The following is a 27764-nucleotide window of genomic DNA, read 5'->3' as shown; positions in this document are numbered from 1 at the left end:
GCTCCAATTTTGAAGAATTCTTTTAAATTGCCTCACATTGTTTTTAAATGAACATACGGTGCCCTCCATAATGTTTGGGACAAAGACATACAGGGGGTACAGAAAGTATTCAGACCCCCTTCAATTTTTCACTCTTTGCTATATTGCATATTGCAGCCATTTGCTAAAATCATTTAAATTAATTTTTTTCCCTCATTAATGTACACACAGCACCCCATATTGACAGACAAAAAAAGAATTTTTGAAATTGTTGCAGATTTATTAAAAAAGAAAAACTGAAATCTCACCTGGTCCTAAGTATTCAGACCCTTTGAACCCTCAGTATTTAGTAGAAGCCCCCTTTTGAGCTCATACAGCCAGGAGTCTTCTTGGGAAAGATGCAACAACCTGGATTTGGGGATCCTCTGCCATTCGTCCTTGCAGATCCTCTCCAGTTCTGTCAGGTTGGATGGTAAACGTTGGTGGACGGCCATTTTTAGGTCTCTCCAGAGATGCTCAATTGGGTTTAAGTCAGGGCTCTGGCTGGGCCATTCAAGAACAGTCACAGAGTTGTAGTGAAGGCACTCCTTCGTTATTTTAGCTGTGTGCTTAGGGTCATTGTCTTGTTGGAAGGTAAACCTTCGGCCCAGTCTGAGGTCCTTAGCACTCTGGAGAAGGTTTTTGTCCAGGATATCCCTGTACTTGGCCGCATTCATCTTTCCCTCGATTGCAACCAGTTGTCCTGTCCCTGCAGCTGAAAAACACCCCCACAGCATGATGCTGCCACCGCCATGCTTCACTGTGGGGACTGTATTGGACAAGTGATGAGCAGTGCCTGGCACTGTCTACAGACTCCAAATGGTAGGAGGCGGCCGAGGTATCTGATAAAGCTGTGAAACCCACCTGAGGAATCACAAACGCCTGTGATGGCCAAACATGATGGTGCCCTGAAATGGGGAGACCGTGTAGAAAAAGCGTGTTGTGACTGAAATGTACACAAATCCCCTTCAGTGAAAGTCTGCAATGTGCACTTTAAACACGACGTGTGAATGGTTTGATTTGTAATTTTAAGTTGTGGGGCAGACGGAGAAATCGAGGAGAAATGGGTCTTTGTAACAAACATTATGGAGGGCACAGTAAGTGAAAATGTTCTGCAGTTGTTGCATGAAGGTGGTCCCACATCAATGTAGTTCTAGATGAGTGCAACATTTCTCAGATGAAGGGCTGGAAAGTGGGCCTTAAACAGGACCGTTGGCATGACATGGAGACTCGAGAGAGACCCCTGTGTAACTAAGTTATGTTTCTGTTCCACCACTCCATGTCAGTGGTCCTGCAGCGAGTGTCCTCTTTGGTTTTTCTCACCCAATCATGCCCTCACTGGCATAGTTTATGCTCAGGGTCCCAGGTTACAGTTCCCTCTCATTGCCCACCTCCTCAAGCCAATCGACGCCAGGATGGGAAGGATACTCCAAGACCACTGGATTTTTATGCAACAGTATGCCATAATGTGAGTGCCATCTTCATCACCCTGAAGTCTTATTTGTGGCTAAAGCAACACGGTTTTTGGGCGTAATTTAATTTAATGTGCTGGTAGCTACCCGAATCCGAGAAGTGCTTATTTCAGTGTTAAAGAGCTGCGTTTAGCTTTTAATGGTTTCCTGTTTTTTTAAGAAGCCGCCAGTTAATAATCAGATGCAAATGACTGAGGAGCTGCCAGCTCTCCAGCTAAACCGGATCTGTATAACAACGTGGAGCTTGTGGGTTAACTAAGTGTTTGAAATAACTGAGAAGATAGAAGGGGCCAAGAGATGCACATTTGTTGTGATTCTCAAGACTTCTGGGGAATGTGAGGAATAACGTCAGGAGTAGCTGGCCATGTGGTTAAATACCAAATTTGAATAGCAGTCAGGTCTGACTTGTAGTGTTGGAATGAACACATGCATCCACTGCGGCCCCCCAGGACTGTGACTGAGGACCCCATGGCTCTCCCCCCATATTGACCATCCACTCAGATACATGACAGCTTCAAACTGTTCCAGGTAAGGTTCTCCTGGAGACCAGCTATCAAACCTGGGATGTCCTTAAAGACGTTTGCACCCTCACTGCTGATACTGGCGCCCTGGTCATTTGTGTAGCCGCACGGGCACAGCGTCAAACCCCTGGCATCTTTGTGCAGACTCTCCCATTTGTGACTGTCAGAGTTTGCCGCTCCACCATTCATCTGCTAACTGGCCTAAAGCGTTGGTCTCCAGTTGCACAGTTAGCACCCCCATTTTCTGCTGTGTTTGTCTACACTTAGCGACCTTTGTGTGCTTTCTGTGACCACTGCTGCTATCCCACTTCTCACACCAATGTGGCCGAAATGAAGGCAGAGGCTGGGGACGGCATTTGTTTGGAAGCTTGCACAAGCGTTTTAACAGCTGACAGAATGGTCGTTAAAGAGCCCCCCCACTACTAGTTTTAAATGTTGCTTAATCCGCATGTCAAGCTGTGCAATGTGCAGAAAACATGCAGTCTTGGCTAAAATATCGTTAAATAAATAACTTCAGAAAATAGAAGTCTGTTCACCTGGGGGAGGGTCATGCTTCAGAAGTGAAGACCGGACTCTTGACCAATGAATGAGGGGAAAAAAAAAATGTAACCGATTAGTTTGACAGGACTGATGCAGTAAATCCACGCTGGCTTTTATTTAGTACTAGCAGGAGTACCCGGCATTGCCCAGGAATCTATAAGCGGTGAGTTTCACACATGAAAGAAACCGAACATAGAAATTGAACAAACCGTTTTCTGATTGACATTTTATTGGAAGTTCCTCCACTGTGGATTCCGTCTGCTGTGGTGTTTCAGAAGCCCTTGAAATAGACTTTCTTCTGACATCTGAAGTGGACCTTCCAATTCGACATATTTTTTTTCAGTAGCATGGGTATATTAGTGAAAAGCAGGACAATTATAATGTGTTACATGGTATTACGTATGAAATAAGCACCACAGGGAGATGAATTAACCTTATTTACAATACGTTGGAAAGCGAACAAGTAGCACCAGTCAGTCAGAAAGAGCAACACTGAAATCGTACTGGGAAAATGGCGGGGAGGGGTGCCCTGTTTGTAAGGAGTGTCTGTGTCAAACCGAGATGCCATCTAACGGACATTGGCAATGGTAACTACAGAGAGAAGTGACGTACGACCGCTGCTGCGAGGGGGGAAGGATGGCGTCTTTTTAAGGCGAGTCTCTGTTCAAACGTGCTGCCATATAATAGAGGTTGGCGAATGAAGTACAACACTATCAGTGCGTGTGGGAGTGTGAGCCGGTCACGCTTCTGGGACGTTCACGTTTTACATTTATACGGTAGTTCCCCTTCACCCGATCAAAGCAATAGACATATATAGATAGACGCCGCATTCACTGTGTTGTTCAGTCGACGCGATACGTCAGTGTGTCCGCCATATTGTGAGTGGCAAAAGTGCCATTTAAACTAATGCATGTAGTCGTGGAAACCGGGTTTTCTGATGAAAAAACATAACGTTTAAAACAGGATCGTTTACGTACAACAGATTTTGGCGAATCATTTACATGCAATTATTTATATACATTTATACACTAATAATGGCAATTATTAAATAATAATATTATTATTAAATAATTCCTCCCATATAAGTAACATTTCTCGGACTGCCTTCTTCCATCTCCTAAACATTTCTAGACGTCGTCCTGTTCTTACACACCACAGTACTGAAGTATCGTTTAATGCCCGAGTCACCTCACGTATAGATTACTGTAATGTTATTCTATCTGGCATCCCACAAAAACGTATCCATCACTTACAACTTCTCCAAATTCTGCTGCCAGGATGAAAACCTGCTGTTCTGAGTCCACTGAACACATCAAACCGATTCTCTCTCAACGTCACTGACTCCCTGTTCACTACTGAATACGACACACAATCCCGCTCTGAACATTTCAAGCTCCTCCACACCTCACTGATCTCCTCCAGACTGGCACTCCTCTCCTCACTCAGACCCTCATCTGCAGCTCGACTTTCTGTGCCACACATCAGACTCGGTGCTTTGGGAGCTCGAGCGTCTCTCCTGGTGCTCCTCAACTCGGGAATTCTCTTCCCTTTCATATCCGTCAGCTCGACTCAATATCACATTTTAAAACTGCCCTCAAAACGTATCTTTTCAAACTGGCATACCAATTGTGAATTTTGCACTGTTACTGCCAGTTATCTTTGTTTGCTAATTATTGCTTTTTGATTTCTCATTCTCTTGTATTAATTTTACTAATGTTGTTTAATTTGTGCTAAGATTATAAAACAGGATTTTCTAATGGCTAAATATAACCAAACAATTGTTCAGCCTTACCTATGAAATGTAATCCTGTGATCTGGTTTAGAGCGTACAGCGGTTTGTACAATCCCGAGCAGCGCATGCGTGACACATCTTTATCCATTACTTCACTCCACAGCAGTGCCACTCGCAATATGGCGGCGACACTGACGTACAATGCTGCTGGTCATGCGGAATCTTGTAATTCTATGTCTATGATCAAAGCAGTCGGCCGCCTCATACTTGGACACTAAAAGCATCTTGTGGCAATTTAAAGAAACATGGGTAAAGAGCTACGCACAGAGACCAAAGCTGCTGCTAGATGGCGCCACAGTGAACATCTGTGGCAATGTGCGGCCATCTTAAGTACAGGGACGTGTGGTGAACGTTGTCGGTGAAAAGGTGCCCTGTGCTTCACCTCGAACATTTTTCTGAACCAAACATACCCCATGACCTCCTCCTGGTCACACAGGAGCCCCATGCCCAGTTTGGTGCCGATCGGACACCCGGTGCAGATTTGTATGGCGGACAAACAAACATACATACATCGACTCTGCTTTATACATTTGAATAGTGTTCTCGAATTTGTATGTTGTAATTTTTTTTTTATATATTTTATTGCAATGCATACAAAGCAATCAAGTTTTTACAAAAAGAAAAATTGAGTTAAGGACAGATCGATCCCCACCCCTGAGAGAGAGCAAGCCAAACGGCGTAACATTTAAGGCTTGTAAACATACCTAAATTAATAAATTCTCTGTGCTTCATGACCTTATTTTAAAATATTACTGATTAGATCCTGTGTATCTTGTAATTTAATTCTTGTTGTAGTTTCCAGAATTTTTCATGGTACACAAGTAAATATTATGCGTCTATAATGGCCATTTTGTCTCCTTTCTTGTTCACTGCATTCCCAATTGTACCTTTCCAGTCTTCACGTAACTCTCCCAGCTGGAGTGACTGAAATCTGCCTTATAGAGCGTAGTAAATGAAGTCTTTCATTTCTGTGACTTGGTTTATGCATGTTGCCTTTATTTCTCATCTTTCAAATATTCAGATTAAATTTCTATTTCAATTATTTGCCATATCTTTCTTACTTTTAATATTTTCTTTGTATGCATGTCAGAGATTTTTTTTATTTTTTTATTGTTGAAGTGCTTGAAAAATGTCTCACTGTTTGATTTGGCTTCTTTTGATTGCTTTTTGTTAGGTGTTTTTGCATAGAAGACCTTCTGTAGTTGCCACGTCTGTCTGCATGCCACAGCTCGGCTCCCTGCGGTCTCTCATTTTGTTGAAATTTGCCTCACTTGTCGTGGAGGGACTTCAGCTTTCATTGAGGTATCTCAACTACAGCGCACTGTACACGCTTTTGAAATTTCAAAATCTCCTATTGAGAAGTCAAGCCAAATGACCCCTTTTATTGGCTAACTAAAAAGATTACAATATGCAAGTCTGAGGCAACTCGGGCCCCTTCTTCAGGCGAGACGTAATACACAGACTGGAGTTCCCTGTGTTTATATGGACACAGCATTGGAAAACCTTTAAGTGACCACTGCAGGTTAAGACTCATTTAGCAAGAGAGGAGAACAACGTCTAGTCGAGACCTTCTGATAAGAGGACTGCCCAACAAAGTCTTTTGGAGTTTCTGTTGTGGGTCTGTAGTCCGGTTGTCTGTGTCAGTGCGAGAGACGCACACAATCCTCACATCTGGCCAGAAAACTCTCGTCTCTAACTACACCCTGTCGTAATGTGTTCAATTCTAACATGAGTTTCACTTCCCGTTCTTGAAAACAGTTTGTCCAAAGATCTCGACTAGACGTTGTTCTCCTCTCTTGCTAAATGAATCTTAGCCTGCAGAGGTCTATTAAGTTTGTGCATTTAAGATGTCTCACTTAAAGGTTTTCCAGTGCTGTGTCCATATAAACACAGTGAACTCCAGTCTCTGTATTACGTCTCGCCTGAAGAAGGGGCCCGAGTTGCATCAGATTTCCATATTGTAATCTTTCTAGTTAGCCAATAAAAGGGGTCGTTTAGCTTGACTTCTCACTACATCCATAATGGCTAACATGGTACAGCACCCTACTACTACAAAATCTCCTATTGAAAAGCAGTGAGATATCACCTGACTTGAAACGAAGGAACATTCTGAGCCACTTCGGCTACCGATTAGTTTTTACTTTGAGAGCCGTCACTTCAGTTTTTTTTTTTTTATATATATTTTGTAGATTTTTCCTCTTGTTTAACAGCTGCTTCTGGAGGGAAAACCGATTCCCAGTACAAGTTAGTGAAACTCCGGGAGGGACGCACACACACCTGTTCACTTCTCGTGCTGCTAGAGTGAAGTAAACCATAAGAGAGACTGAAGTAGAAATGAATTGAAGAGGAAACCAATTCAGTAGGCGCCGCTCCGTACGCACAGCGTGAACTAAAGTGCTGCTGGCCCACCGCTAACGTCACCGCGCTGATTCATGATTTCTGACACCTGCTGCTCTCCATCATGGTTTGAAGCAGCCAGCATCTTGATCTTGGGATTTTGGTGTAGACTTCCAAACGGGTTACGTTTAAGAAATGTGAGCTTGGACTACGCGACTAGCAGCACATCCGTCGAGGCCATTTCTACACGCCTTGAGTTGGCTCAGTAGACCGCAGAGTCCACTACAGCGGATGTGAGCTCCATAACATTATAAAGTCCAGTGATACACGTAATTACATTTGGTCATCCCTGTTATTTCATTGTACATCAAAATGTGATTATTGACTCTTTGACGACATCGGTGCCGTGTAACATTCTGCTGCATTTGGCGACTAAGAGAACTGATAACGAAAGTTGGAGCATTTCACATTTTTTATTAACCTCATCCAAGGTTCAGTTCTTACATTTTTGCTTATTGAATAGTTTTGTACCAATAAGTCCGATTCAAAAGTTCTGATGGTGATAATAATGCAGTTCCATGTGTTAGTAGATGACATGAAGTACGTGCCTTTTAACTGCACTTTACAATTTAGTTCAAAACGGAGCACAAAGTGGCGGCTCAGTGGCTTTCATTGACAGCAGATTACAGTTCAAGTGACGTGGCGATGGCATTGACTGGCGAGGGTCTGTGACTAACTGGTGTTCAGTTATCCTAAACGTAACATTTTTGACAGATCATCCAGTAGAGTCGTGTCAGATAATTAGCAAGTGGAAGATCTCAAATTATACAAAATGAGCAACATCAGCATAAAAATCAGCATCGATACCAGCCAATGAAAGGAGACCTGCAACTGAACCGACTTCTACGTCGAGCTATTAATACGAGTTAAAACACGGTCAATTGTTCAAAATAAGCAAGAACTGGGAAAGGAGCGGATTTATTGTATGACGGGAATGTAAATGGTGACAATTAGTCTTAAACTGCAAATGAGTCACCAGCTTCAGCCTGCTGTCATCTTAAAAGGTTTGAATTGTAGTCTGAAGTCACTCGGCAGTCAAGGTGGCACTTCGGGTCCACCATCCTCGGCGTGGTCTGATCTTATGCCCGCATGTGAACTGGTCCTCCATTTCCAGAGGCATCTGTAGGACTTGCAGGGATTTCTTACCCACCTTTGTGACTGTCACACCGTGTTGTACAGGCATGTAAAATCTGTCCCCAGGGGACGTATCTTAAAATGCTTTGCACATAATGGGCAGGGAGGTCAGGGGCTCGCCACACTTGGAGTGGGCGCCAAACACCACTATTCTCCATTGTTAAACCCATCCTGTGTTTCTAGCACTTCAGGCAGCTGTGCCTTTCCGGTGTTTTGAATTCATTCAAGCGCCATGTAGCCGCAGGTTCTTCCTAATAGTAATTCTTGTTCAGTCAGTTCCTTCATATTTATGTTTACATTTTTGTGTTCCCTTTCCATTATTTTTATTGTCCACCTATTAGTTAACTTGGCTGAATCGGGCACCAGTAGAGGGCGCTCTGCACGGTGTTTGACTGACTTGAGGATGAGTCAAAGAATATCTACAAGTTCAAGAAACTGCTCTCCAGCTAAAACTGACGGCGTAAACTCGTTCCCAGTTGAAGTCACGCAGAACGTTTCTCAGTTTTAAGATGGACGAGTTGGCAAACTCACTGATGTTTTTCAATTGGAGATTTTTGAAAGTTTTAAATTTTGTACAGCGCCATCCGTTCATGGTATCTCAACAAAAATGGAACTTATGGTCTTAGCAAATTTCTTTGAAGGAAAAGCGTGCCACCTCTCAAATATAAATTGGACCACGTTGGGGGGCCGAGTTCCTTCAGACAGACAGACAGACAGACAGACATGGGCTATCGCAATAGGTGCTTCATACGTTCTATGCAAACACACCTAAAAATGGAAGATGTTGCAGCTCTTGAATGAATGCCATGCCTTGCCAACATTTTCTCGCTTGTTCAATCCCGTGTGGTAGTGTCCACTATTGCTCTCAATCAGAATTCTTTACTGGACACTGTACAGCTGTCGCCGCTGCTTTCTTAAGACAAGCAGCTTCTCATCATTAAGCTGCAAGACACTGAAGCAGAAACCATTAGAAATGGGAGGTCAACCCTGTGTTATACGAAAGGTCCAAACAGAACTGAGCATAAGAAGAAGTGGGCCGATATGGGCAATGCCAGGCCAGGCTAATCCCACTGCTGCTCGTCTCACAAGGTGATCACCAGCTGCCGTCCTGAGCTGTTCAATTCCACCTGCAGTGACCTCAGGTTCCTCCTCTCCTCCACGCTGATCACATTACCACCGACGCTGTGGGAGAAAAAGAAACGTCAATGGCGGTCCTAGCAAGTGTAGAAGCACTCCGCTCACATGTGATACACCAGGGGCCTCATGTATAACGCCGTGCGTAGAACTCGCACTATAACATGGCGTAAGCACAAAAGCTGAAATGTGCTTACGCACAGAAAAGTCCAGATGCAGGAATCTGTGCGCACTCCAACTTCCACGTTCTTCTGCTCCATAAATCCCAGTCAGCATGAAAAGTAACGCTTGTGCACGCGCCTGTTGTCCCGCCCCAACTCCTCCCAGAATTACGCCTCTATGAATATGCAAATCAATATAAATCACCCTTAAGCTCAGCCTTCTGTGAAAAGACAATTGAAAAAGCACGGGGGAAAATGGAAAAATTTCAGCGAATACCAAGTGGAGACAAAGAAAAACATAAACAGTGATATAAAGAACAAAAGGAAGTTGATCGAGTGACAGAGAGTGTCGGAGAAACTGGAAAGCTGAAGTTCACAAAATCGCACAGTGCCCGAAATAAAAAAAAAAAAGTCACATATCAAAGTCGCCGTGAGAAGGGGAGTCGTAGCCCACCATCTGAGTGTCATATGAAAGATTATTAGGGTACAGAGAAAAAAAAAATAGGGACACAGTGGGGAAAAATCACGAAATGTCAACTTCAATCTCGACATTTCCACTTTAATCACGTAGTTTATTTTGTCATTAAAGTAGAACATCATAAACGTCTTCTTAAAATCGTTTAATTAACCAGTTTCTCAAATCCCATCGTAACTAAAGTCACACGTTAAATGCTTTGTTTTGTGTTTGATCTTCTATGTGCTCTGTGTGTGTGAATCACTACGTGCTTCCGGGCTTTCTCTTCCTCCGACAGGACACAGACTCCATTACATTCGTGATATTACAGCTCTCTGAATAACTAAAATACTGAGATGTATACGTGATGTCATTTTCATGATTGGAATAAAAGCATGTTATTAAGAACACGATGGCGCCGTGATTGTTCATGTCTCACACAAGATGCTTGCTGTGCTGTGCGCGACCTTCGATGAAATACTTTATTGTAGCAGTCCTGTCTCTTTCAAACGTACGAACCTCCAACTCCTGTCCTTACTTTTCTTTCTCCAAATACCCAATCGCCACACAATCAGCTCTGTAATAGACGTTAAGCCATCTGTAAGCTTAGCGCCGATTCTTCAAAACTTTTAAGGAACATCGAAATATCTTCATAGTACATGTTTAAATATTCTATCCTTCTGTCCTTCCAGTGTCGCGCCAGTCTCAGTAAATATACAGTGCGAGGCAGGAACAATACGTGAACTTACTAGTGCTGTGGCACAGTGTCCTCACATGTTTAATTATTAACAATACAGATTATTTAAATCAAGTTTAAAGTTTTATCTGTATAATATAATAAACATATTTTGCTGCATTTCATCTTACAAATCATATTGTCATCATATGTAAATACGCGCTTTATAAAGTGGCCCAGGTTGTGCGATATTATAACTGTAGTGCAAGTTTACAGTGAGGTGATTGTACTTATAAGTCCTAACAGTTCTACAAGGAGCAATTGATTGAGTGCATTTAAAGTTCTTGGGATTAAACTGTTTGTGAACCGCGAGGTCTGAACAGGAAAGGCTTTAAAACGTTTTGCCGTGGCTGAGACAGCGTGTGCTTAATGCCGTATACCGATAATTCTCTTTCCGATCAGCTGCTGCTGTGATTCACACTCAGATACAGTGATATAAATACTCCGAGTGCTGCAGTGAGAGAAATATGGAAAAAGATGATCTGATGTGGCAACTCCTAACGGGAGCAGCTGAAAGAAGAAGAAGGTGCAGTGAGAATAACAACGCTAAAGCAGTTCTGGTATTTAGAATACTATGGCTGTTCCCTGGACCATTATATTGTTATGAGTTAATTACAATCAGATGCTTTACACTAATAAACAATATGCGGTTAGTTTCGGTGTATTTATAAAGCTGCGTCAGGTAAATAATGAGTAACCACACAGGAACAGTAGCACTGCTTTGACGCTGGGTGCCGCCAGTCTGCAAAACCGAGTGGAGAACTTGCATACGACAAGGTATGAGGTACCGTGGAAAAGTGCGTGGCTTTAAGCCAAGTGTAGGTTTTATACATCGCGATTTGAACGTGGAAAAGTTCTTACGCAACATTTCTGTGCGTACGCACCGTTTATACATGAGGCCCCAGAGCTGCTCTCTTTCTCACAATTCCTCACCGTGGAACGGGATGCTGGGAGACTCTTAGAGGTGAGGAGCCTACGCTGCCTCCTGCAGTCCATTGTGTCCTCAAACCTCACATCTTGTTTTATGAGCTTTTATGGACACAAGGCCCCTCTGGATTGTGTTGCCAGAATTTAACAATATTTGGTGCTGAGTGGTCTCTTCACAGTCTGTCTTGACTTGATTTGCTCCACTTGTCTCCATGTTCTCCTTCCCACAATTCCCTCTCATGTGTCTTGCCTGATTCCTCCTACCGTGTAACAGTTCAGTCCTGATAATCGCCCACACCTACCTGATTACACTCATAGCAACATCTAAACGATTGCCGCTGTGCAGTAAACTCCATCACAGCGCCTACCAGTGGACGGAAGTGCCTGTTTAGCCGAGCAGTACCACCACTTGACTTCGTTTCCCAGCTCCTCCACCGAGAAGCAGCCCTAGCAGTTGCTGTTGAGCTTCCTATTTTCCTCCACCAGTGGGGTGCAGACATGATGTCCTCTGGCTTCTGCGCACAGTTGCTGCTCTTCGTCGGCCCTCCTCCTCCTCGCTGCTTTGTGTCCTTACAGTTCTTCTGATGCCCCCTTTGTATTTATTGATTAAACTCTCGCCTTACCTTGCCGTTCAGCTCAAATGTCTCATTAGCAGGCTTTTGCCTCCATCTTCAGGTCGGCTCTTCTGTGTTCATCCTCTTTGGTTATTTCTGCTGTCTCTTCTAATAAAGGAGCTCACTGAGATGGTGTGTGGTTGTGGACTCGAGCCACAGGCCATTCCAGATCACACACTCAGTAATGTGGGAACTGCCGGTGGTCCGCTGCAAACCTCCGATATCTGAATTATGAGAGTCCTCAGAAGAACATCCACTACAACATGAGATCATGGAGAACTCCCTCGACTGTTCGTTCAGGGTCACCAAGGCAAAGAGGAACACCTCCTGGTAACATCGGCTGAGCCCTCCCGGCTGCCACCATTCAGCAAGGACCGAGTGGGGTTAGTGTCAGAAAATTGAAACGGGACCCAAAAGACAAGAAGATGACGGTGTCTGTGGAGGGGAATGTTAGCCAGTTTGCACTTCAAAACCAGATCTGAAACGGAGTTGGACTCTAAGGCAAGTGTTTGTCACTGGAATCAAATGCCGTCTCACCTGAGGTAACACAGACCCTGATGAGTCTGTCGTGAAGGAGTCGAGGGTGGCGACACCGCATGGGACCAGCACAGAGTTGGGTCACACAGGACCGGCAGTTAAGGAGACATCTTATTAATGCGCTTTTAGAACCTCACCTGAGCACCGCTATGGCAGCCGGAGTGCGTGAGGGTTTGTGCAGCCACCTCCGACCCCAGAAGTAGTTCTGGAGATGAATGAAGCTGTCGGTTAAACCAACCCACACACACGCCATCACTGTGGACTCAACCGCTGGCCTTCAGATCACAAAGGAGCTGTCCTAACTGTAGGAGCCACACAGCAGATGGGCCGTGCTTCCATGTGTGTCACTTCTCACCCCCTCGGACCCCTGCTTCTGTGCAAATTCAGATCAAGATACAATTTGCCTCCACTGAGGGACTCCATGCTGTGGTGCTGCTGGATAAATGCAGCCCACCAGTCTTCAATTTGTGGTCTTTGGACTGCTAACCAGCCACCTGAGGCAGCAGAGCTCAAAGGTGAAGCCCCCTTGGCCACACATGCACCTCCTAATGTTGCCCACTCTCATGTTTCCTCACCTTATTCTCATTAATTTACAGTGTTCACTCCTGAGCCCATCGCACAGCAGACGTACTCCAAGGTCCTTCAGCTTATTGGTATTCAGGTCCAGTTCGATGAGGTGCGAGTGGTCGACTGAAAGAGCAGAGGAGAGCGCCATACAACAGCCAGCAGTCAGGTTACAGGTGAAGAGCCTGTAGGGGTGAAGATGAGGTGAACAAGTCAGGCATTGCCGCTGCGCTCCGGCGTGCAGTCACACGCGAACTTTAAACGTGGCCTTTCACTGCACACGTCTGTGAGCCTATCGGCCTGCTGCACTAACATCCTTAGTCCTGAAGCTCTTTGAAAGGCTCATGAAAGACTCCATTCGCTCTTCCATCTCCAGCACCACAGACCCGCTGCAGTTCACCTACCGCCCTCATAGATCAACTGAAGACGCCATCTTCCATGTTCTACACAACACTCTCACCCACTGAGACGGATTAGAACTTGGCTTTCCAGAGCACGGTCACCAAACTTAAGGATTTGGGACTGATTTGGGTGACGGGCTGACCCTAGGTGGCGAGAGTGGGATGCCACTATGTCTCCGACATGGTGATCTTTAATGCAAGAGCCCCTCAAGGATGTGTTCTGAGCCTCCGGCCCTGAGCCCGCCCTTATTGTCAATGGTGATGGACGGGCTGACAGACGAGATTAGACAGGAGTCCCCGTGGACCGTGATGTCTGCTGATGATGACATTGTGATCTGCAGGTTGAGGAGATCCTGGAGAGGTGGAGATCTGCTCTAGAGAGGAATGAAGGTCAGTAGGACCACCAAGACAGAATACATGTGTGTGAATGAGAGGGAGGTCAGTGGAATGGTGAGGATGAGGGAGGAGAGATGGTGAAGGTGGAGGAGTTTAAATACTTGGGATCAACAGTACAGATTAATGGGGAGTGTGGAAGAGAAGTGAAGAAGAGAGTGCAGGCAGGGTGGAGTGGCTGGAGAAGAGTGTCAGGAGTGATTTGTGACAGACGGGTATCAGCAAGAGTGACAGGGAGGGTCTACAGGATGGTAGTGAGACCAGCTATGTTATATGAGCTGGAGACGGTGACACAGGAGACAGAGCTGGAGGTGGCAGAGTTAAAGATGCTAAGATTGGCATTGGGTGTGACGAGGATGGACAGGATTAGAAATGAGGACATTAGAGGGTCAGCTCAGGTGGGACGGTTGGGAGACAGAGAGGCGAGATTGCGTTGGTTTGGACTTGGGCTGAGGAGACATGCTGGGTATACTGGGAGAAGGATGTTCAGGATAAAGCTGCCAGGGAAGAGGAGAAGATGAAGGCAGAACAAGATGACGAGGACAGGAAGAGATGGAAGAAGATGATCCGCTGTGGCGACTCGTAACGGGAGAAGAAGAAGGGTGTGGGGCCTGAGATTCCAGTAAAGGATGGGACCACCTGCTGAAATGTGGCCAATGGCTCAGGACTCACAGCATCTTCTGAGTGTCACCTCCATGCTGGTCTCACTCAACCACCTGCCTGCCTCATGTCTCTTCTTAAACTGGTTTACTTTATATATTTTTATTTTCTATGTTCTATTTAATTAAATTCTATGTGACTCTGAACGACTGCTTCTAAATGACAGACTGGGACGTGATGTGCGAGTCATCGGTTGATTCATCACAGACCAGTTGAATTTCTGTGTTGACACCATGGGACCCTCAAAGACCAACAAGGCTGGGGATTATGAAGGAGCAAAAAGGTCTCCTGGATAAGCAGAAGAGAAGAGCATTCAGAGCTGGTGACAAAGGGGCTCTGAATGACGTACAGCATGTGCTGAAGAAAAGGACACTTATAGAAAACGAACTCCCTCCGAATGACATGGTGGACACCTGGAATGGACCGGGCCTCATCACTGGACTCGAGCAATCCAGGGCTCAGGTGCTAGAAAGGGATGTGGACAGAGCTGACACCCTGAACCCATTTTTTAAAAGATTTTCCCTCCCACGGCCCCCTTCTTCTTATGCCTGGTCCTCCCCACACCATCCCTACTACATCAACAACTCCTACCATGTCAACTTTAATGGCCAGTGATGAGTGACAAGTCCTCCTCTGACCAGCTGTGTCCATGACTGAAGACCAAGTAAGGGGGCAACTGAGGAAGCTACCTAGAGGAGAAGCTGCAGGACCAGATGGAGTCCGTCCTCGAGTTCTAAAGGTCTGTGCTGACCAACTCTGTGGTGTCCTCTGTCACCTGTCCAGTCTGTCCCTATGGCTTCAGAAAGTGACACTGCTGTGGAGAACATCCTGTGCTATTTCTGTTCCTAAGCAGGCAGACACCTCTTCAGCTAATGACTACAGACCAGTGGCCCTTACACCTCACATGATGAGGACCTTTGAGAAGCTGGTCCTGCACTACAGGAGTCCTCTTATGGTAGACCACCTGGACCCACTGCAGTTTGCCAGTCAGATCAAGATTGGAGTGGAGGATGCGATTATCGGTCTGGTGTACTGTGAGGATTCTGTTTTTTTAATTTCTCCAGTGTCTTCAGCACCATCCAGTCATCACTGGTAAGAGGCCAACTCAGAGCCAAGCAGGTGGATGAGCCTGTGGTGTCCTAATAATGGACTGTCTGTTGGGCAGACCAGCGTCAGTGGGACTCGAGGACTGCGTGAGCACCACAAGGAACAGGCCCGTCGGCTTTACTCGGTACACCTTTGACAAGAAATAGAAGAGCAGGGCAGGTCAGGTCAGTTGGAGACATCCTCAGCTCGGTCTGCACTTAAGGGGGGACGAGACCAACGAGAGGAGTCAGGGGGAGAACTTTGAGAATCGTCAGAAACCCAACCTCCGCAAAACCAAAGAACTGCTTATTGACTTTCATCACACCACAGAGCCTCCACGCTGGTCACCAATCACGGAGTCAATGTACTTGGGGGTCCACATCAATGACAGGCTGGACTGATCTCAGAACACAGAGGGACTGGAGAAGAAAGGGCAGAGCAGACTACAACACTGATGGCCAGTGTGGGGCGCCGGGCTGGTGACATCACTTCAAGAGCGGACCACTGAATTCATAAGTGAGTTATAAGTGCAGGCTCAGTTATTGGACACACTCCGGACCCCCTGGAGGTAGAAGTGGAGGAGAGAATGAAGACAAAACTGAGTGCCGTTATGAGCCTCTCTGTGACACAACACCACTGAGGACCTTCACCCAACGAATCATTCAGCAGAGGTGGGTCAAGAAATGTGATGGCGGGCTTATTTATATACCAACAGCAATACGCTTGTAGAGCCCACCACTGGGACTCGGCCTCAGACTGGCAAGGCAGACATTTTACTACTTTTTCAGTTTTCTTCCTTTTTGGTCATTCAGGTGTGTGTGAAGACCAAATAAAAATCTATCTATCATATAGTGCCTTTCTATCTATCACTCACACCACTGGATGTATATCCTGAATTGTCCATTTTATTTCTAGAGCGCCTTTCCCGTGCTGAAAACACTTCATAATTAACTTTATATTATCACTGTACATTCTGCTGGTTCTGTTTAGCGAGATTATGTTTAGTGTTTTGGTTTTTCTATTTCTCGATGTCTCTTTTCGTTTTCCCTCTTTTGCATTTTCCGAGTAGCACACCAGGCTGACATCTGACTGCATATTGCCCATGGATAACAATAAAGAAATCCTGAACCTTGAGCCTTACCACTCACATCTATGCCAAGCCTCTGACACACACACACACACACAGTCTGCTCACCCCAGCTTCTCCAATTTACAGTTTGGACTCCTCAGCCCCTCACACAGCTGACGCACTCCCGAGTCTTCCAGGTTGTTTTTTCCAAGCTCCAGCTCAGTCAGTTGTGAGTTTGGAGCAGAGAGAGCCGAGGAGAGAACGGAGCAACTTGTGGAGCTGAGACAACAACCCTGGAGGCTGTGGAGAAGAAGAGGAGAAGACAAAGAGATTGAGAGCGAGCGCCACTGACGACCCTCATGGTCTTTGAGAGAACTTGACACAGCTGACCACACACCACACACGGTGCCCTCCGTCATATTGGGCACAAAGACGCATTTTAACCTTGATTTGCCCCCATGTTTCACAGTTTTAAATTTGTAATCAAACAGGTCACACGTGATTGAAGTGCAGATTTTATTAAAGGGTGCTTTTATGCATTTCTTCTTCTTCTTCCTCTTTTCCCACTTCTGTGTGGGGTCAATGTGCTTAGTTGACCTTCTCCAAACAGCTCAGTCCTGCACCTCCTCGCCAGTCAAGCCCTTTTTCCATTTTAACCTTTTTCTTTATCCATCCACCTCCTCTTTGGCCTCCCTCACTTTCTCTTCCCCTGGAATTCTAATCCCATCATTCTTTTGCCCTCATATTCATTGCTCTCCTCGGCACATGTCCATACCACTTCAACCTCCTCTCCTGAACCTTCTTTGACTTCTCTCCCTCTTGCTCTCATTTCTCATTCTGTCCTCTACATTCTCATTTCTGCTCCAGTGAACTTCTTCTCCTGCACTCCTTCACTGCCCACGTCTCAGCGCCATACAGTACACAGAACTCCAAGCCCAGTTACGATCAGGGTTAGCACCAAGGATGTTAAACATGGCCCCCCGCCTCATACTTTTACATAGAAATCTCCAATCCACAAAGTGCTGCATTTGAATTTGTCAAACCCGCACGCACACACACACACACACACACACACACACACACACACACACACTCCCAGTCTCCATCACTCCATGTTCCCTCACCTCAGTTTCTTCAGTTTGAAGTTGTTGCTCCTCAGCCCCTCGCGCAGCTGCTGCACCACTTCGTCTCCCAGGTCATTGTAGTCCAGCTCCACTTGAACCAACCGGGAGTCTGGAGCAGAGATGGCTGATGAGAGAGTCGAGGAACATTCAGAGGAGAGATGACAGGAGACCAGCCTGTGGAGATGAGGACAGAGAAGTGAGGACAGATGGGCAGACAGAGCAGCTCTTTTGCTATTTCAGGACTGTTTTCAGGTCTGAAGCCCCTGAGGTTGTGTCACACCATACACACCCACCCCATTGGAGGCGCTCTATGCCAATTCCTGGTCCAAGATGGCGATGTTCTCGTGGTTCTTTTTCTTTTGTCTGTGTGATTATTGGGTCACTTTCTACATCTACTCATTATGTGCATGTCACCTGGTCATGCTTGGTCACACCGTGCAGTGCCGATGACCCTCTCCGGTATCACAAACTGACCCTCACTGCTAGTCAAGCGAGAAGACAAAGCTGGGCACTCAGCACAGTGTTAAGGCTGCTGGCCCCAATGGCATCAACTCTAAGCCCATTCTGTTGAGTTCTTCTGCACAAGTCCCAGCTCGGTAAAGAAATCCCACCAGTCACTTTTGGTTCAGGGGTGCAGAAGAAAGACAATCCCAGCAAATCCAATAATTACGATCTGTGTCATTAAAATTTCATATCATAAAAAATAAACAGATTTGTACTTGAGACCCCACTTCAAACCAGGACTGGACCACCGGCTGTTTGCCTAGGAGGCACAAACTGGGTAGACGACTCCATCACCTGCTCTGGCATGGAGTGGGCACACTGCTCTGTATGCTGTGTGACAGACGAGTTTAAGGGTCTCGGGGTCAAGAAGGCAGTGGCAAAGCGGAGCAGAGCAGCATCCACAGTCATGCAGACCTTCATGCGGTCAGCTGTAACAAGGAGAGATCTGAGCCACAAGGTCCCTGTCCTCACCGATGGTCTCAAGATTTAGGTAATGACCGAAAGAACCTGACCTTGGAAACAAGTGGCAGATTTGAGCTTCTGTCATAGGTGTCTGGGCCTTAGAGACTGGGTGAGTACGGCAGACCCTCATTCAGGAGGAGCATCCAAAAGAGGAGGTTCAGGTGGTTCAGGCTCCTGATTAGGATGCCTCCCTGCGGAGCTGTTTTTGGGCAAGTCCAACCAGGAGGAGACCTCGGAGCAGACCCAGACCACCCAGCTGGCCTGGAAACATCTTGGTATCCACATGGAGGAGCTGGAGGAGGTGACGAGGAAAGGAGACAGCTGGGCATCCTTACTTAGACTACTGTCCCTGTGACATGGACCCAGATACAGTAAGTGGCAGAGGATGGATGGTGACTACTACATGAAGACAGTTGTTTTTTTTGTTTTTTTTAACCCCCCATTAACCCCCTAAAGACCTCATGTAAAGACTAACAGCTGGAGCTCTGAGGGAGCAGTGCTGAGTGACAAGGTGTCACTGGGCAAGTCAGGTGACTAGCTAGTAGTGGGCTTACATATCTATACTAATAAAAGGCAAAGCCCTCACTCACTCGTCACTAATTCTCCAACCTCCCGTGTAGGTAGAAGGCTGAAATTTCGCAGGCTCATTCCTTACAGCTTACTTACAAAAGTTAGGCAGGTTTCATTTCGAAATTCTACACGTAACGGTCATAACGGTCGATAACGGTCGACAACGTCCGCCATGTTGAACTTTCTTATTTATGGCCCCATGTTCACGAAATTTGGTAGGCGGCTTCCCTGTGCTAACTGAAACCGATGTACGTACTTATTTCGATGGTATGATGCCACTGTCGGCCGGCATATTGAACTTTCCAACAGTCTTTGTTACTTATGGGCCCATCTTCAAGAAATTTGGTACGCGGGTTCCCAACGCTAACTGAATCCTACTTACGTACATATATACGTCCATAGCCTGCAGCTCGGTCACCGTGTGAGGCGGCGTTGGGTCCCCCATCCCAACGCCTCCCACGTTGTTGACTGCCTGCCTATATAAGGCCGTCCATCGCTCCGGTCTCTACATTCCCTTCCTTGCTTCGCCACGGGATTCACGTCTCCCTGCTGAGAACTGCTGTCTTTTTATTTAATCCACGGCTTCTCTGCTGCTTTATTGTTTGTTTATTACGATTATAGTTATTGTGTAGGTATTTTAGACTTACTTTACATTTCTCAGGTCCCCATTTCCTTTATCATTCCAACATGTCTATCGAGGTGATCACCATCGATCAAAGAACTGTCACTTACCGAGTGGTTTCCATGCCCGGAGATGGCGCCTGCCTTTTCCATTCTCTGTGTTACATATTGCACGGCCATATCAGACTCACTCTTGATATCCATTGTGTCTTATGTATTGAATGACTGGACAGGTTCAAGGTGTGGACTGATGACGTACAGGAGATAATTAGACTACACAGGAGCACTAGAAGAGTGAAATGCTTAAGCCCTTCACCTGTGGATCTGCATGTGAGTTGATGGCTGCCGCTGAATTGTTTGGTTGTCGCTTTCAAGTGTACTGAAATGGCCAAATATTTTACACCTTTCGACAACCGCCAATGCCTCTTAAACTTCTTAGATTCACAGGTGATGATTTGAGTAGTGGACACTTTGATGTTTATGAGTGTTTAAACTCTCAAAAGCTGGATGTGAAGTTATCAATGAAACCGGTTGTGTGCTTACAACACTTGACAGATGCTGAATGTCACTTCAACACAAGTCCTACAAATACTGTCGTCATTGAAACAAACCATGAAACTCAAACCGATTACGACAGCAGCAATCCAAGCTGTGAGATTTGAAACAAGATTACTGTTCACATGGCCGACTGTACGTTACATGCTCAAGAGTAAGATCAGCGCACAGCTTGGTCAGATTACAACCGGAGGGCCGAACTGACAATGTGGAATACAAAGAGATCCTTAACAAATAATTATTGGCATATTTTCCCTCAGTTTAAAAAGGTTTAATTTTCTTCTTAATACAAATTTTAAGGCAGTACTTCACCGCTGCAAAGCGCAGGTATTTTGCTAGTATATATATATATATAGATATATATGGGTTTATGGGGCATTGGGGTTCCTTTTGGAACAGATGGCACCTGTGCTGCCGTGATGGGTTACATCTGAACCGGAGGGGCACCAATGTATTGGGGAGGCGTATGAGTAGGCTAGTCGAGGATTGGGGGGGCAGGGAGTTTAGGACAGGCCAGGTTTAGATCTATACATGGAGGAACAAACAATGGTGTAGAAATAAAAATGTGTGACAATGTAAACTCTAAGCAAACATCTAAATGTAGGGGCACTTCTAAAATATTTTGGAGGATCCTCTGCCACCTGTGATGAGGATGAGCCACCTACCTCCCCCACTACACAGGACTCTGCTCTTCAGGATGAGCTACCATCTGTGTCCTCAGCAAGTCATATGTCTCCACAAACATCTCATATTGAGGATGAAGACATCTTTGCCTCTACTTCTACCCAGCATAAGCCTGCAGGTGGGTTTTTGTCTCTCTCTCCCCCCTCTGTGTGTGAAGGGGATATGCCTAGGCTACAAGACAACTACAATTTAATGTCATTTTAACATTTTTGATCATTTCTGAATATGCCTAGCTATGTGTTCTGTTCCACTGCTCTGTTTTTTGAGTAATGTGCCACTATGTTGTCTGTTAGAAATGCCTGGAGCTGAACCCGCACTCAGCCCCACTGCTGAGGATGAGCCTCTGTCAACTGACCCTGCTAACTGGCCCTCACCTCTGACTGATGACAGGATTCGGACTGAGCTGGTTAGCAGAGGACCAAGTAGGTTGCCAACTGACTTTGTTTTCCAGAGGAATGAGAGTGATGGACCAAGTTGCCATCACCAATATTTTAAAAAGACATTAGTTAGTGGTGAAAAGATGGCAAGAAGTTGGCTGATATATTCCATGAAGAACAACAGCCTCTTTGGCTTCTGCTGCAAATTGTTTTCCAAGAGGAACATTCATTTAACAATTTCAGGAATGGCAAATTGGAAACATGCGAGCGCTCACCTCACATCACATGAAAACAGCCCAGAACATCTCAATTGCATGAAAGCATGGAAGGAACTGGCAGTGAGGTTAAGAAGTGGACAAACTATTGATAAGCAGGAGGAGGCACTACTTGAGGCTGAGAGGGTGAGATGGAGAGCAGTGCTGACGCGTCTCACTGCTATTGTACAGTCACTGGCGGTTCGAAATTTGGCTCTAAGGGGACACACAGAAACTGTTCACACCATCAAATGGGAATTTTCTCAAAGAGGTCGAACTTATGGCCAAGTTTGATCCCATTATGAAAGATCACCTTAACCGTGTCGAAAGAGGAACAGCAAGTCACAGCAGCTACCTAGGGCATCATGTGCAGAATGAGCTGATTGATTTGTTAAGCAGCAAAATCATATCTGATATAGTGGAGGACATCAAGCAGGCAAAGTTTTTTTCAATAATTCTGGACTGCACTCCAGATACAAGCCACATAGAACAGTTGTCAGTGGTCATTAGAGTGGTGTCACTGATGGAGAAGCCCCATATCAGGGAACATTTTATGGGATTTTTAAAGGCAGAGGAGTCCACAGGGCAGCACTTGGCATCCATGATCCTGACAAGACTTGAGGAGTTGGGAATTCCTTTTGACGACTGCAGAGGACAATCATATGACAACGGGGCAAACATGAAGGGCAAAAATAAGGGAGTTCAAGCCAGGCTCTTAGAAAAGAATCCCAGGGCTCTGTTTGTGCCATGTGGGCCGCATACATTAAATTTAGTTGTGTGTGATGCTGCTAAGGGATCTGTGGATGCTATGAGCTATTTTGGTGTACTGCAAAAGCTTTACACATTATTTTCAGCCTCCTCCCAAAGATGGTCCATTCTGAAGACCCATGTGAGCATCACCTTAAAGATGTGGGCAGAAACAAGGTGGGAGAGCAAGGTCAAGAGCGTTGAGCCCACGAGGTACCACGGAGCTGCCGTGAGAGAGGCTTTAATTGAGGTGAGAGACAACACCAAAGACCCTGCTATAAAGGCTGAGGCCCAGTCTTTGTCTGAGGAGGTGAGGTCGGACCGCTTCAGCATCTGCACGGTTGTTTGGTATGACATGCTATCTGCAATACAGCATGTCAGCAAACTCATGCAGTCTCCAAATATGCATGTCGACCTAGCTGTGAATCTTTTGAAGAAGACTGAGCAAGGTCTCCAGAGCTACAGGGCCTAAAAGTGGCTTTGTGACTGCACAGATGGCGGCCAAAGACATTTGTGAAGAAATGAATGTGGAAGCTGTTTTGAAACAAAAAAGGCTGAGGTCCACAAAGCGCCACTTCTCATATGAATCACACGATGAGCCTTTCAGTGATGCCCTTAGGAAGTTGGAGATTGGATTCTTCAATGTTGTTCTTGATGCAGCCCTGTCAGCCATCGCGGAGAGATTTACCACATTGGAAAATGTGGAAAACAAATTTGGGGTTTTGACAAATTTCCCTAGTCTTGCAGATGAGGAGTTGGCAGAGCAGTGCAATGCACTAGGTACCACACTGCACTTCGAAGGGCATTCTGATTTGGACAGTAGAGAGCTTTTGCAGGAAATCAAGAACTTCCCTCACCTGCCATCAAAAACCATGAGCCTCCTTGAGCTTATCACTTTCATGCACGATAAGGATCTATCTGAGATGTACCCCAACTTTTGGACTGCTCTCAGGATTGCACTTACCCTACCAGTGACTGTGGCTCAAGCAGAGAGGAGCTTTTCCAAACTGAAGTTAATCAAGACATACCTGAGGTCAACCATGTCTCAGGAACGGCTCACTGGCCTTGCTGTCATAAGCATTAATCATTCAGTAGGGGAGCATATCTCATGTGACGCCATTATTGAGGACTTTGCATCTAGAAAGGCCAGAAATGTCAGATTTTAGTTTCAGTTTGTGTTTTCTGTTCTGCAGTGAAATAATTGAATTTTCTTTAGTGTGATTTATTCTATATTTTATTTTTATATTATTCTTAATAATTTAAAATATTTTTTTTAAATAATATTGGGTTGTACAGAGTATAATTAAGTTATGAGCAGTTTATTTATTTATTTTTGCAAAATTTGGTCTGTTACGGAATGACGGAATTACTACAATAAAACGTGTGGTGTGTACAAAATGTGTAGCTTTGTCATGTTATTTTTTTTTTGGGGGGGCGCCGGGAGGGAGTCTCGCCCGGGGAGCAATTTAATGTAGAACCGCCACTGGGGTCACGTGACCAGAATGGAATACAACTCTCAGTATTTTGTAAGAGTGCAGATACAAAGACTAAAATTGTGAAGTTGAACTTTGGTAGAGCTAATTTTGAGCAGATGCGACAAACTCTAAGGAGGACAGACTGGGATAAGACAGTCGAGGAGCAGTGGAACAGGTTTAGAAATGTTTTACATCTAATGCAGGACAGAGACAGACCTAAATTTGGTAGGAAACTACAAAAAACTCCACGGTTGATTAATAAAGATTTAAAAAAGAAATTCCAAAGGAAAAAGCTGCTTTATAAGACATATAAGACTAATGACTGCAAAGTGAATCGTAGTGTGTATGAGAACATGAGGGCAACCATTAAGGCCGGGTTACACTTCACGTGACACGACGCCTGCTCCAGCGGACACTCCTGCTACGCTAGCGTCGTGCTGTTTATACTGTGCGCGTACTTTATGTAAATCTGTAAGAATTCAGCAGGTGGCATTGCGAGATATCATCACGTGAGCACAGGTTCGGCTTCGCTGTGTTGTGAATTGTCAGGAACTCCCATTAAATTCCGATGACACCTTACCGCAATGTCCCTGAAAAGGATGTTTAACGTTTAAGTCCATCAATCCAGGGATGTGTCCACCCCAGCTAGTATTGGGCACGAGGCAGAAACAATCCCTGGACGGGCATCAGCTCATCTCAAGGTGAACAAAAGCACTTACATACACTGGCGTCATTTTAGTGTCACCAAATCTGCATACCCTTTGAAGGAAACTGGAGCACCCTGAGGAAACCCAGCAGGAAAACATGAGAACTCCAGGGAGGGAAAATCAGCGACGTGACTCCCTGCGAGACAGCAGCGCCACCGTGTCACCCCCATGTGTGTCACAGTATTCATTATTTAAACGAAATTACCAATTTTATCTGTAAAATGTAACAAACATACTTTAATGAATTTCATCATGAAAGGGATATCAAGTAGAAATCGAAGGATTCTAAAGGTGCAGACATTTAATGTGCTCAGTGTGGTGATCTGCTGCTGTGTGTCGTTGCTGTCAGGACTGGAGGAAGCCCCAGAAAAAAAGACAGCACAGAAGATGGTATGCGAGACTTTTAAAATGTATTGTGTCATTATGATCAGGAATATGTGACGCTTGAATATTAAAGCACCACGAATGTATCTGTATGTCGGCATTTTGCTTCACCACTTCGAAACATTCATCAAACATCGACCCGCGCACATCCATCTCGTAGGATCCACAAAGTGGCTTTCTGTCACATGTTGATAGTAACCAGAGACTCTGATGTCACATTCTGACTTTTAGCACACTGCGTCCCTCGACTTTTTGCTGGTACTTCAACTTGCGCACGTGTCACATTAATTTCTGAGGACCTGCTCAGAGGAACACGTCAAATGAGCACTGGGAACGCGTGGCAGCCATGATGTGGGCACGTACGCGTTCTGAGTGTGAAGTATAAACGAGCCCTAAGAAGGATATCAAGGAGGCTAAAAGACAGTTGGAGAGGAATAGAGCAGATAAGGTGAAAGACGACCCTCAGAGATTCTTTCAGTATTTTAGTAGTAAAAGAACAGACGAGGAGGAGGTGAAGTGCATCAGAAATAGTAAAGGGGAATTAAAAGATACAGACAGTGAAATAGCGGATGCCCTAAACTTACTTTTTTCAGAGGTGTTCACAAGTGAGCAAGTGGATAACCTCAGAGCAGCAACAGGGACTACTAAGGAGGTACTGAGGGATTGTAGAGAGAGAAGAGCTGCTCAGATTAAATAAGCTGAACTCAAACAAATCACCTGGAGCCTCGTGTATAAATGTTGTGCACGCAGACAAATGTTGCATACTCCCGTTTCCACACTCAAATCACGATGTATAAAACCTAAACTTGGCATAAAGCCACACACATTTTCACGCCAGCTCAATCCCTGGTGTATGCAAGTTCTCCACTTGGTTTTGCAGACTGACGGCACCCAGCATCAAGGCAGTGCTACGGTTGGTTTGTGGTCTCCTTTTCTTTTTTAGATTCACATTCCTGACACGGCTTTATCAAATACACTGAAATTAACTGCATATCATTTATAAATTGAAGGCACCTGACTGTAATCATTCAGTAACAATATAATGGTGCATGGACTGGCCAGTGTATTCCAAATACCACAGCTACTTTAGCGTTGTGCATCACTCGTGTATCTGAAATCATTGTATCCGAGTGTGGAATCACAGATCTACAGCAGGTTGTGTCAAGAGCGCGGAGGATCATCAGGATACAGCTTCCAGCTCTGGAGAACATTTATAACACACACTGCCTCAGAATAGCCACCAGCATCTGCATGGATTCCACTTGGCCATGCGCACAGTCTATTTGAACTCCTCCCATACGACAAACGCTTCAGAGCCTTTCCTGTTCAGACCTCGCGGTTCACAAACAGTTTCATCCCAAGAGCTCTAAACGCACTCAGTCAGCGCATCAGGTGCTCCTCGTAGACCTGTGAGGACTTATAAGTACAATCACCTCGCTGTGAACTTACACTACAGTTATAATATTACACAGCCTGAGCCACTTTATGAACCATTTGCACTGTATGTACAGTAATCCCGCGCTATATCGCGCTTCAACTTTTGCGGATTCGTGGTTTGGGGAGTTTCTCTTGTGATTTTTGCCCTTTTGAGATTTGTGATTTACTGGGATTTTTGAACCCATGTCCTGTTTTTTGACTTCACTTCTTGGATTTCAGATTGGGACTTTGTTCACTTTTGGGATTGCCTACTGAAAGGCCTTTTATGCTCTTTGAGCGTCTTCTTCTTCCATAGCTTTTCTATTTGTATATGGTGTCATCATTTTTTTTTTTACTAGACTTCTTCTCCATTTATCCAGACATTTTTGTGAAAATAAACCTCTTTATTTATTAATATTCTACGTGTCCCTTTTTATTACTAGCTAGCTGGGGTCTGATGGTAATTTCCCTCTGTAGTGGGCATCTGGAGTTATCGTTTAGGACATTGTGCTTCAGAACTCTCAAGTTCATAGCAGTTTCTGAAATGATTCGGTCAGGAAAACAGTTACAAAGCAACTTTTAAAACCCTTGGACTGCAATGAACCACTGGGAAAGCCATCATCTCCAAATGGAGAAAACTGGGAAGACTGGTAGCACAATTACTTGAAGAGCACACACACAACTCATTCAGGAAGTCACAAGTGGCAGGGTAATTCAAAGGATGTCAGGTTGCAGTAACCTTGCCATGTTTATGGGTTTCTTACTTACAAAGCAATACACAAATAAAGTTACATGGTAGAACTGGCAACATCAGCTGAGCACCAAGCAAACTGCAGAGGCCAAAGATGTGATGAAGAAGAAGGAGGAGGAGGAGGAGAGAAGCAGCAGCTGCTGAGCGTCAAGTGCAGGTGACAGAATGCGAGAACAGCAAAGATGGAGAAAGGCCTACAGCTGGAGGTCACGTACGGATGACCAGCAAGTGTGCACTTTGCTCGTGTTTAGTTTTCCATTACTTTGGTCAATTTTGTTAAACAAAGGCGTTTGTGTTTTTACATCCATTGATTGTGCATTTATTCTGGCTTTTTTTTTGCCTAGGTCTCCACATGGACTTCAACCGGACAAAGCTAACCATATAAATACAGAAGACAGGGCATCGAGTGACTTGAATTTATAGGCAGCCATGAAGTTCAATTGACATTCAAAATGCCATTGGGCCCGATGTATTAAAGAAGCTTTGCAGCATGGAAACTTTATTTCTACTTACAGTTGAACTC

The 27764-nt window shown here is 45.1% G+C and overlaps 1 protein-coding gene across 1 annotated transcript in view; it reads right to left on the bottom strand.

Moving 5' to 3' along the window:
* Nucleotides 1–6336: 6336 nt before the first annotated feature.
* Nucleotides 6337–27764, bottom strand: part of LOC120521293 (NACHT, LRR and PYD domains-containing protein 3-like) — a 60595-nt gene continuing 39167 nt past the window's right edge. The window contains exons 7-10 of the mRNA XM_039743028.1: nucleotides 17735–17908; nucleotides 16737–16910; nucleotides 13013–13186; nucleotides 6337–9056 (exon numbers count right to left, since the gene is read on the bottom strand). Coding sequence (XP_039598962.1) covers nucleotides 8957–9056; nucleotides 13013–13186; nucleotides 16737–16910; nucleotides 17735–17908 — 622 coding nt within the window. The 3' untranslated portion in view covers nucleotides 6337–8956. The remainder of the gene's footprint in view (nucleotides 9057–13012; nucleotides 13187–16736; nucleotides 16911–17734; nucleotides 17909–27764) is intronic.

This window comes from Polypterus senegalus, chromosome 1, assembly GCF_016835505.1.
Source record: "Polypterus senegalus isolate Bchr_013 chromosome 1, ASM1683550v1, whole genome shotgun sequence".
NCBI classification, from domain to species: Eukaryota; Metazoa; Chordata; class Cladistia; order Polypteriformes; family Polypteridae; genus Polypterus; species Polypterus senegalus.
Note: the sequence above shows the minus strand (reverse complement) of the source record. Positions and strands in the feature narration are given on the sequence as shown.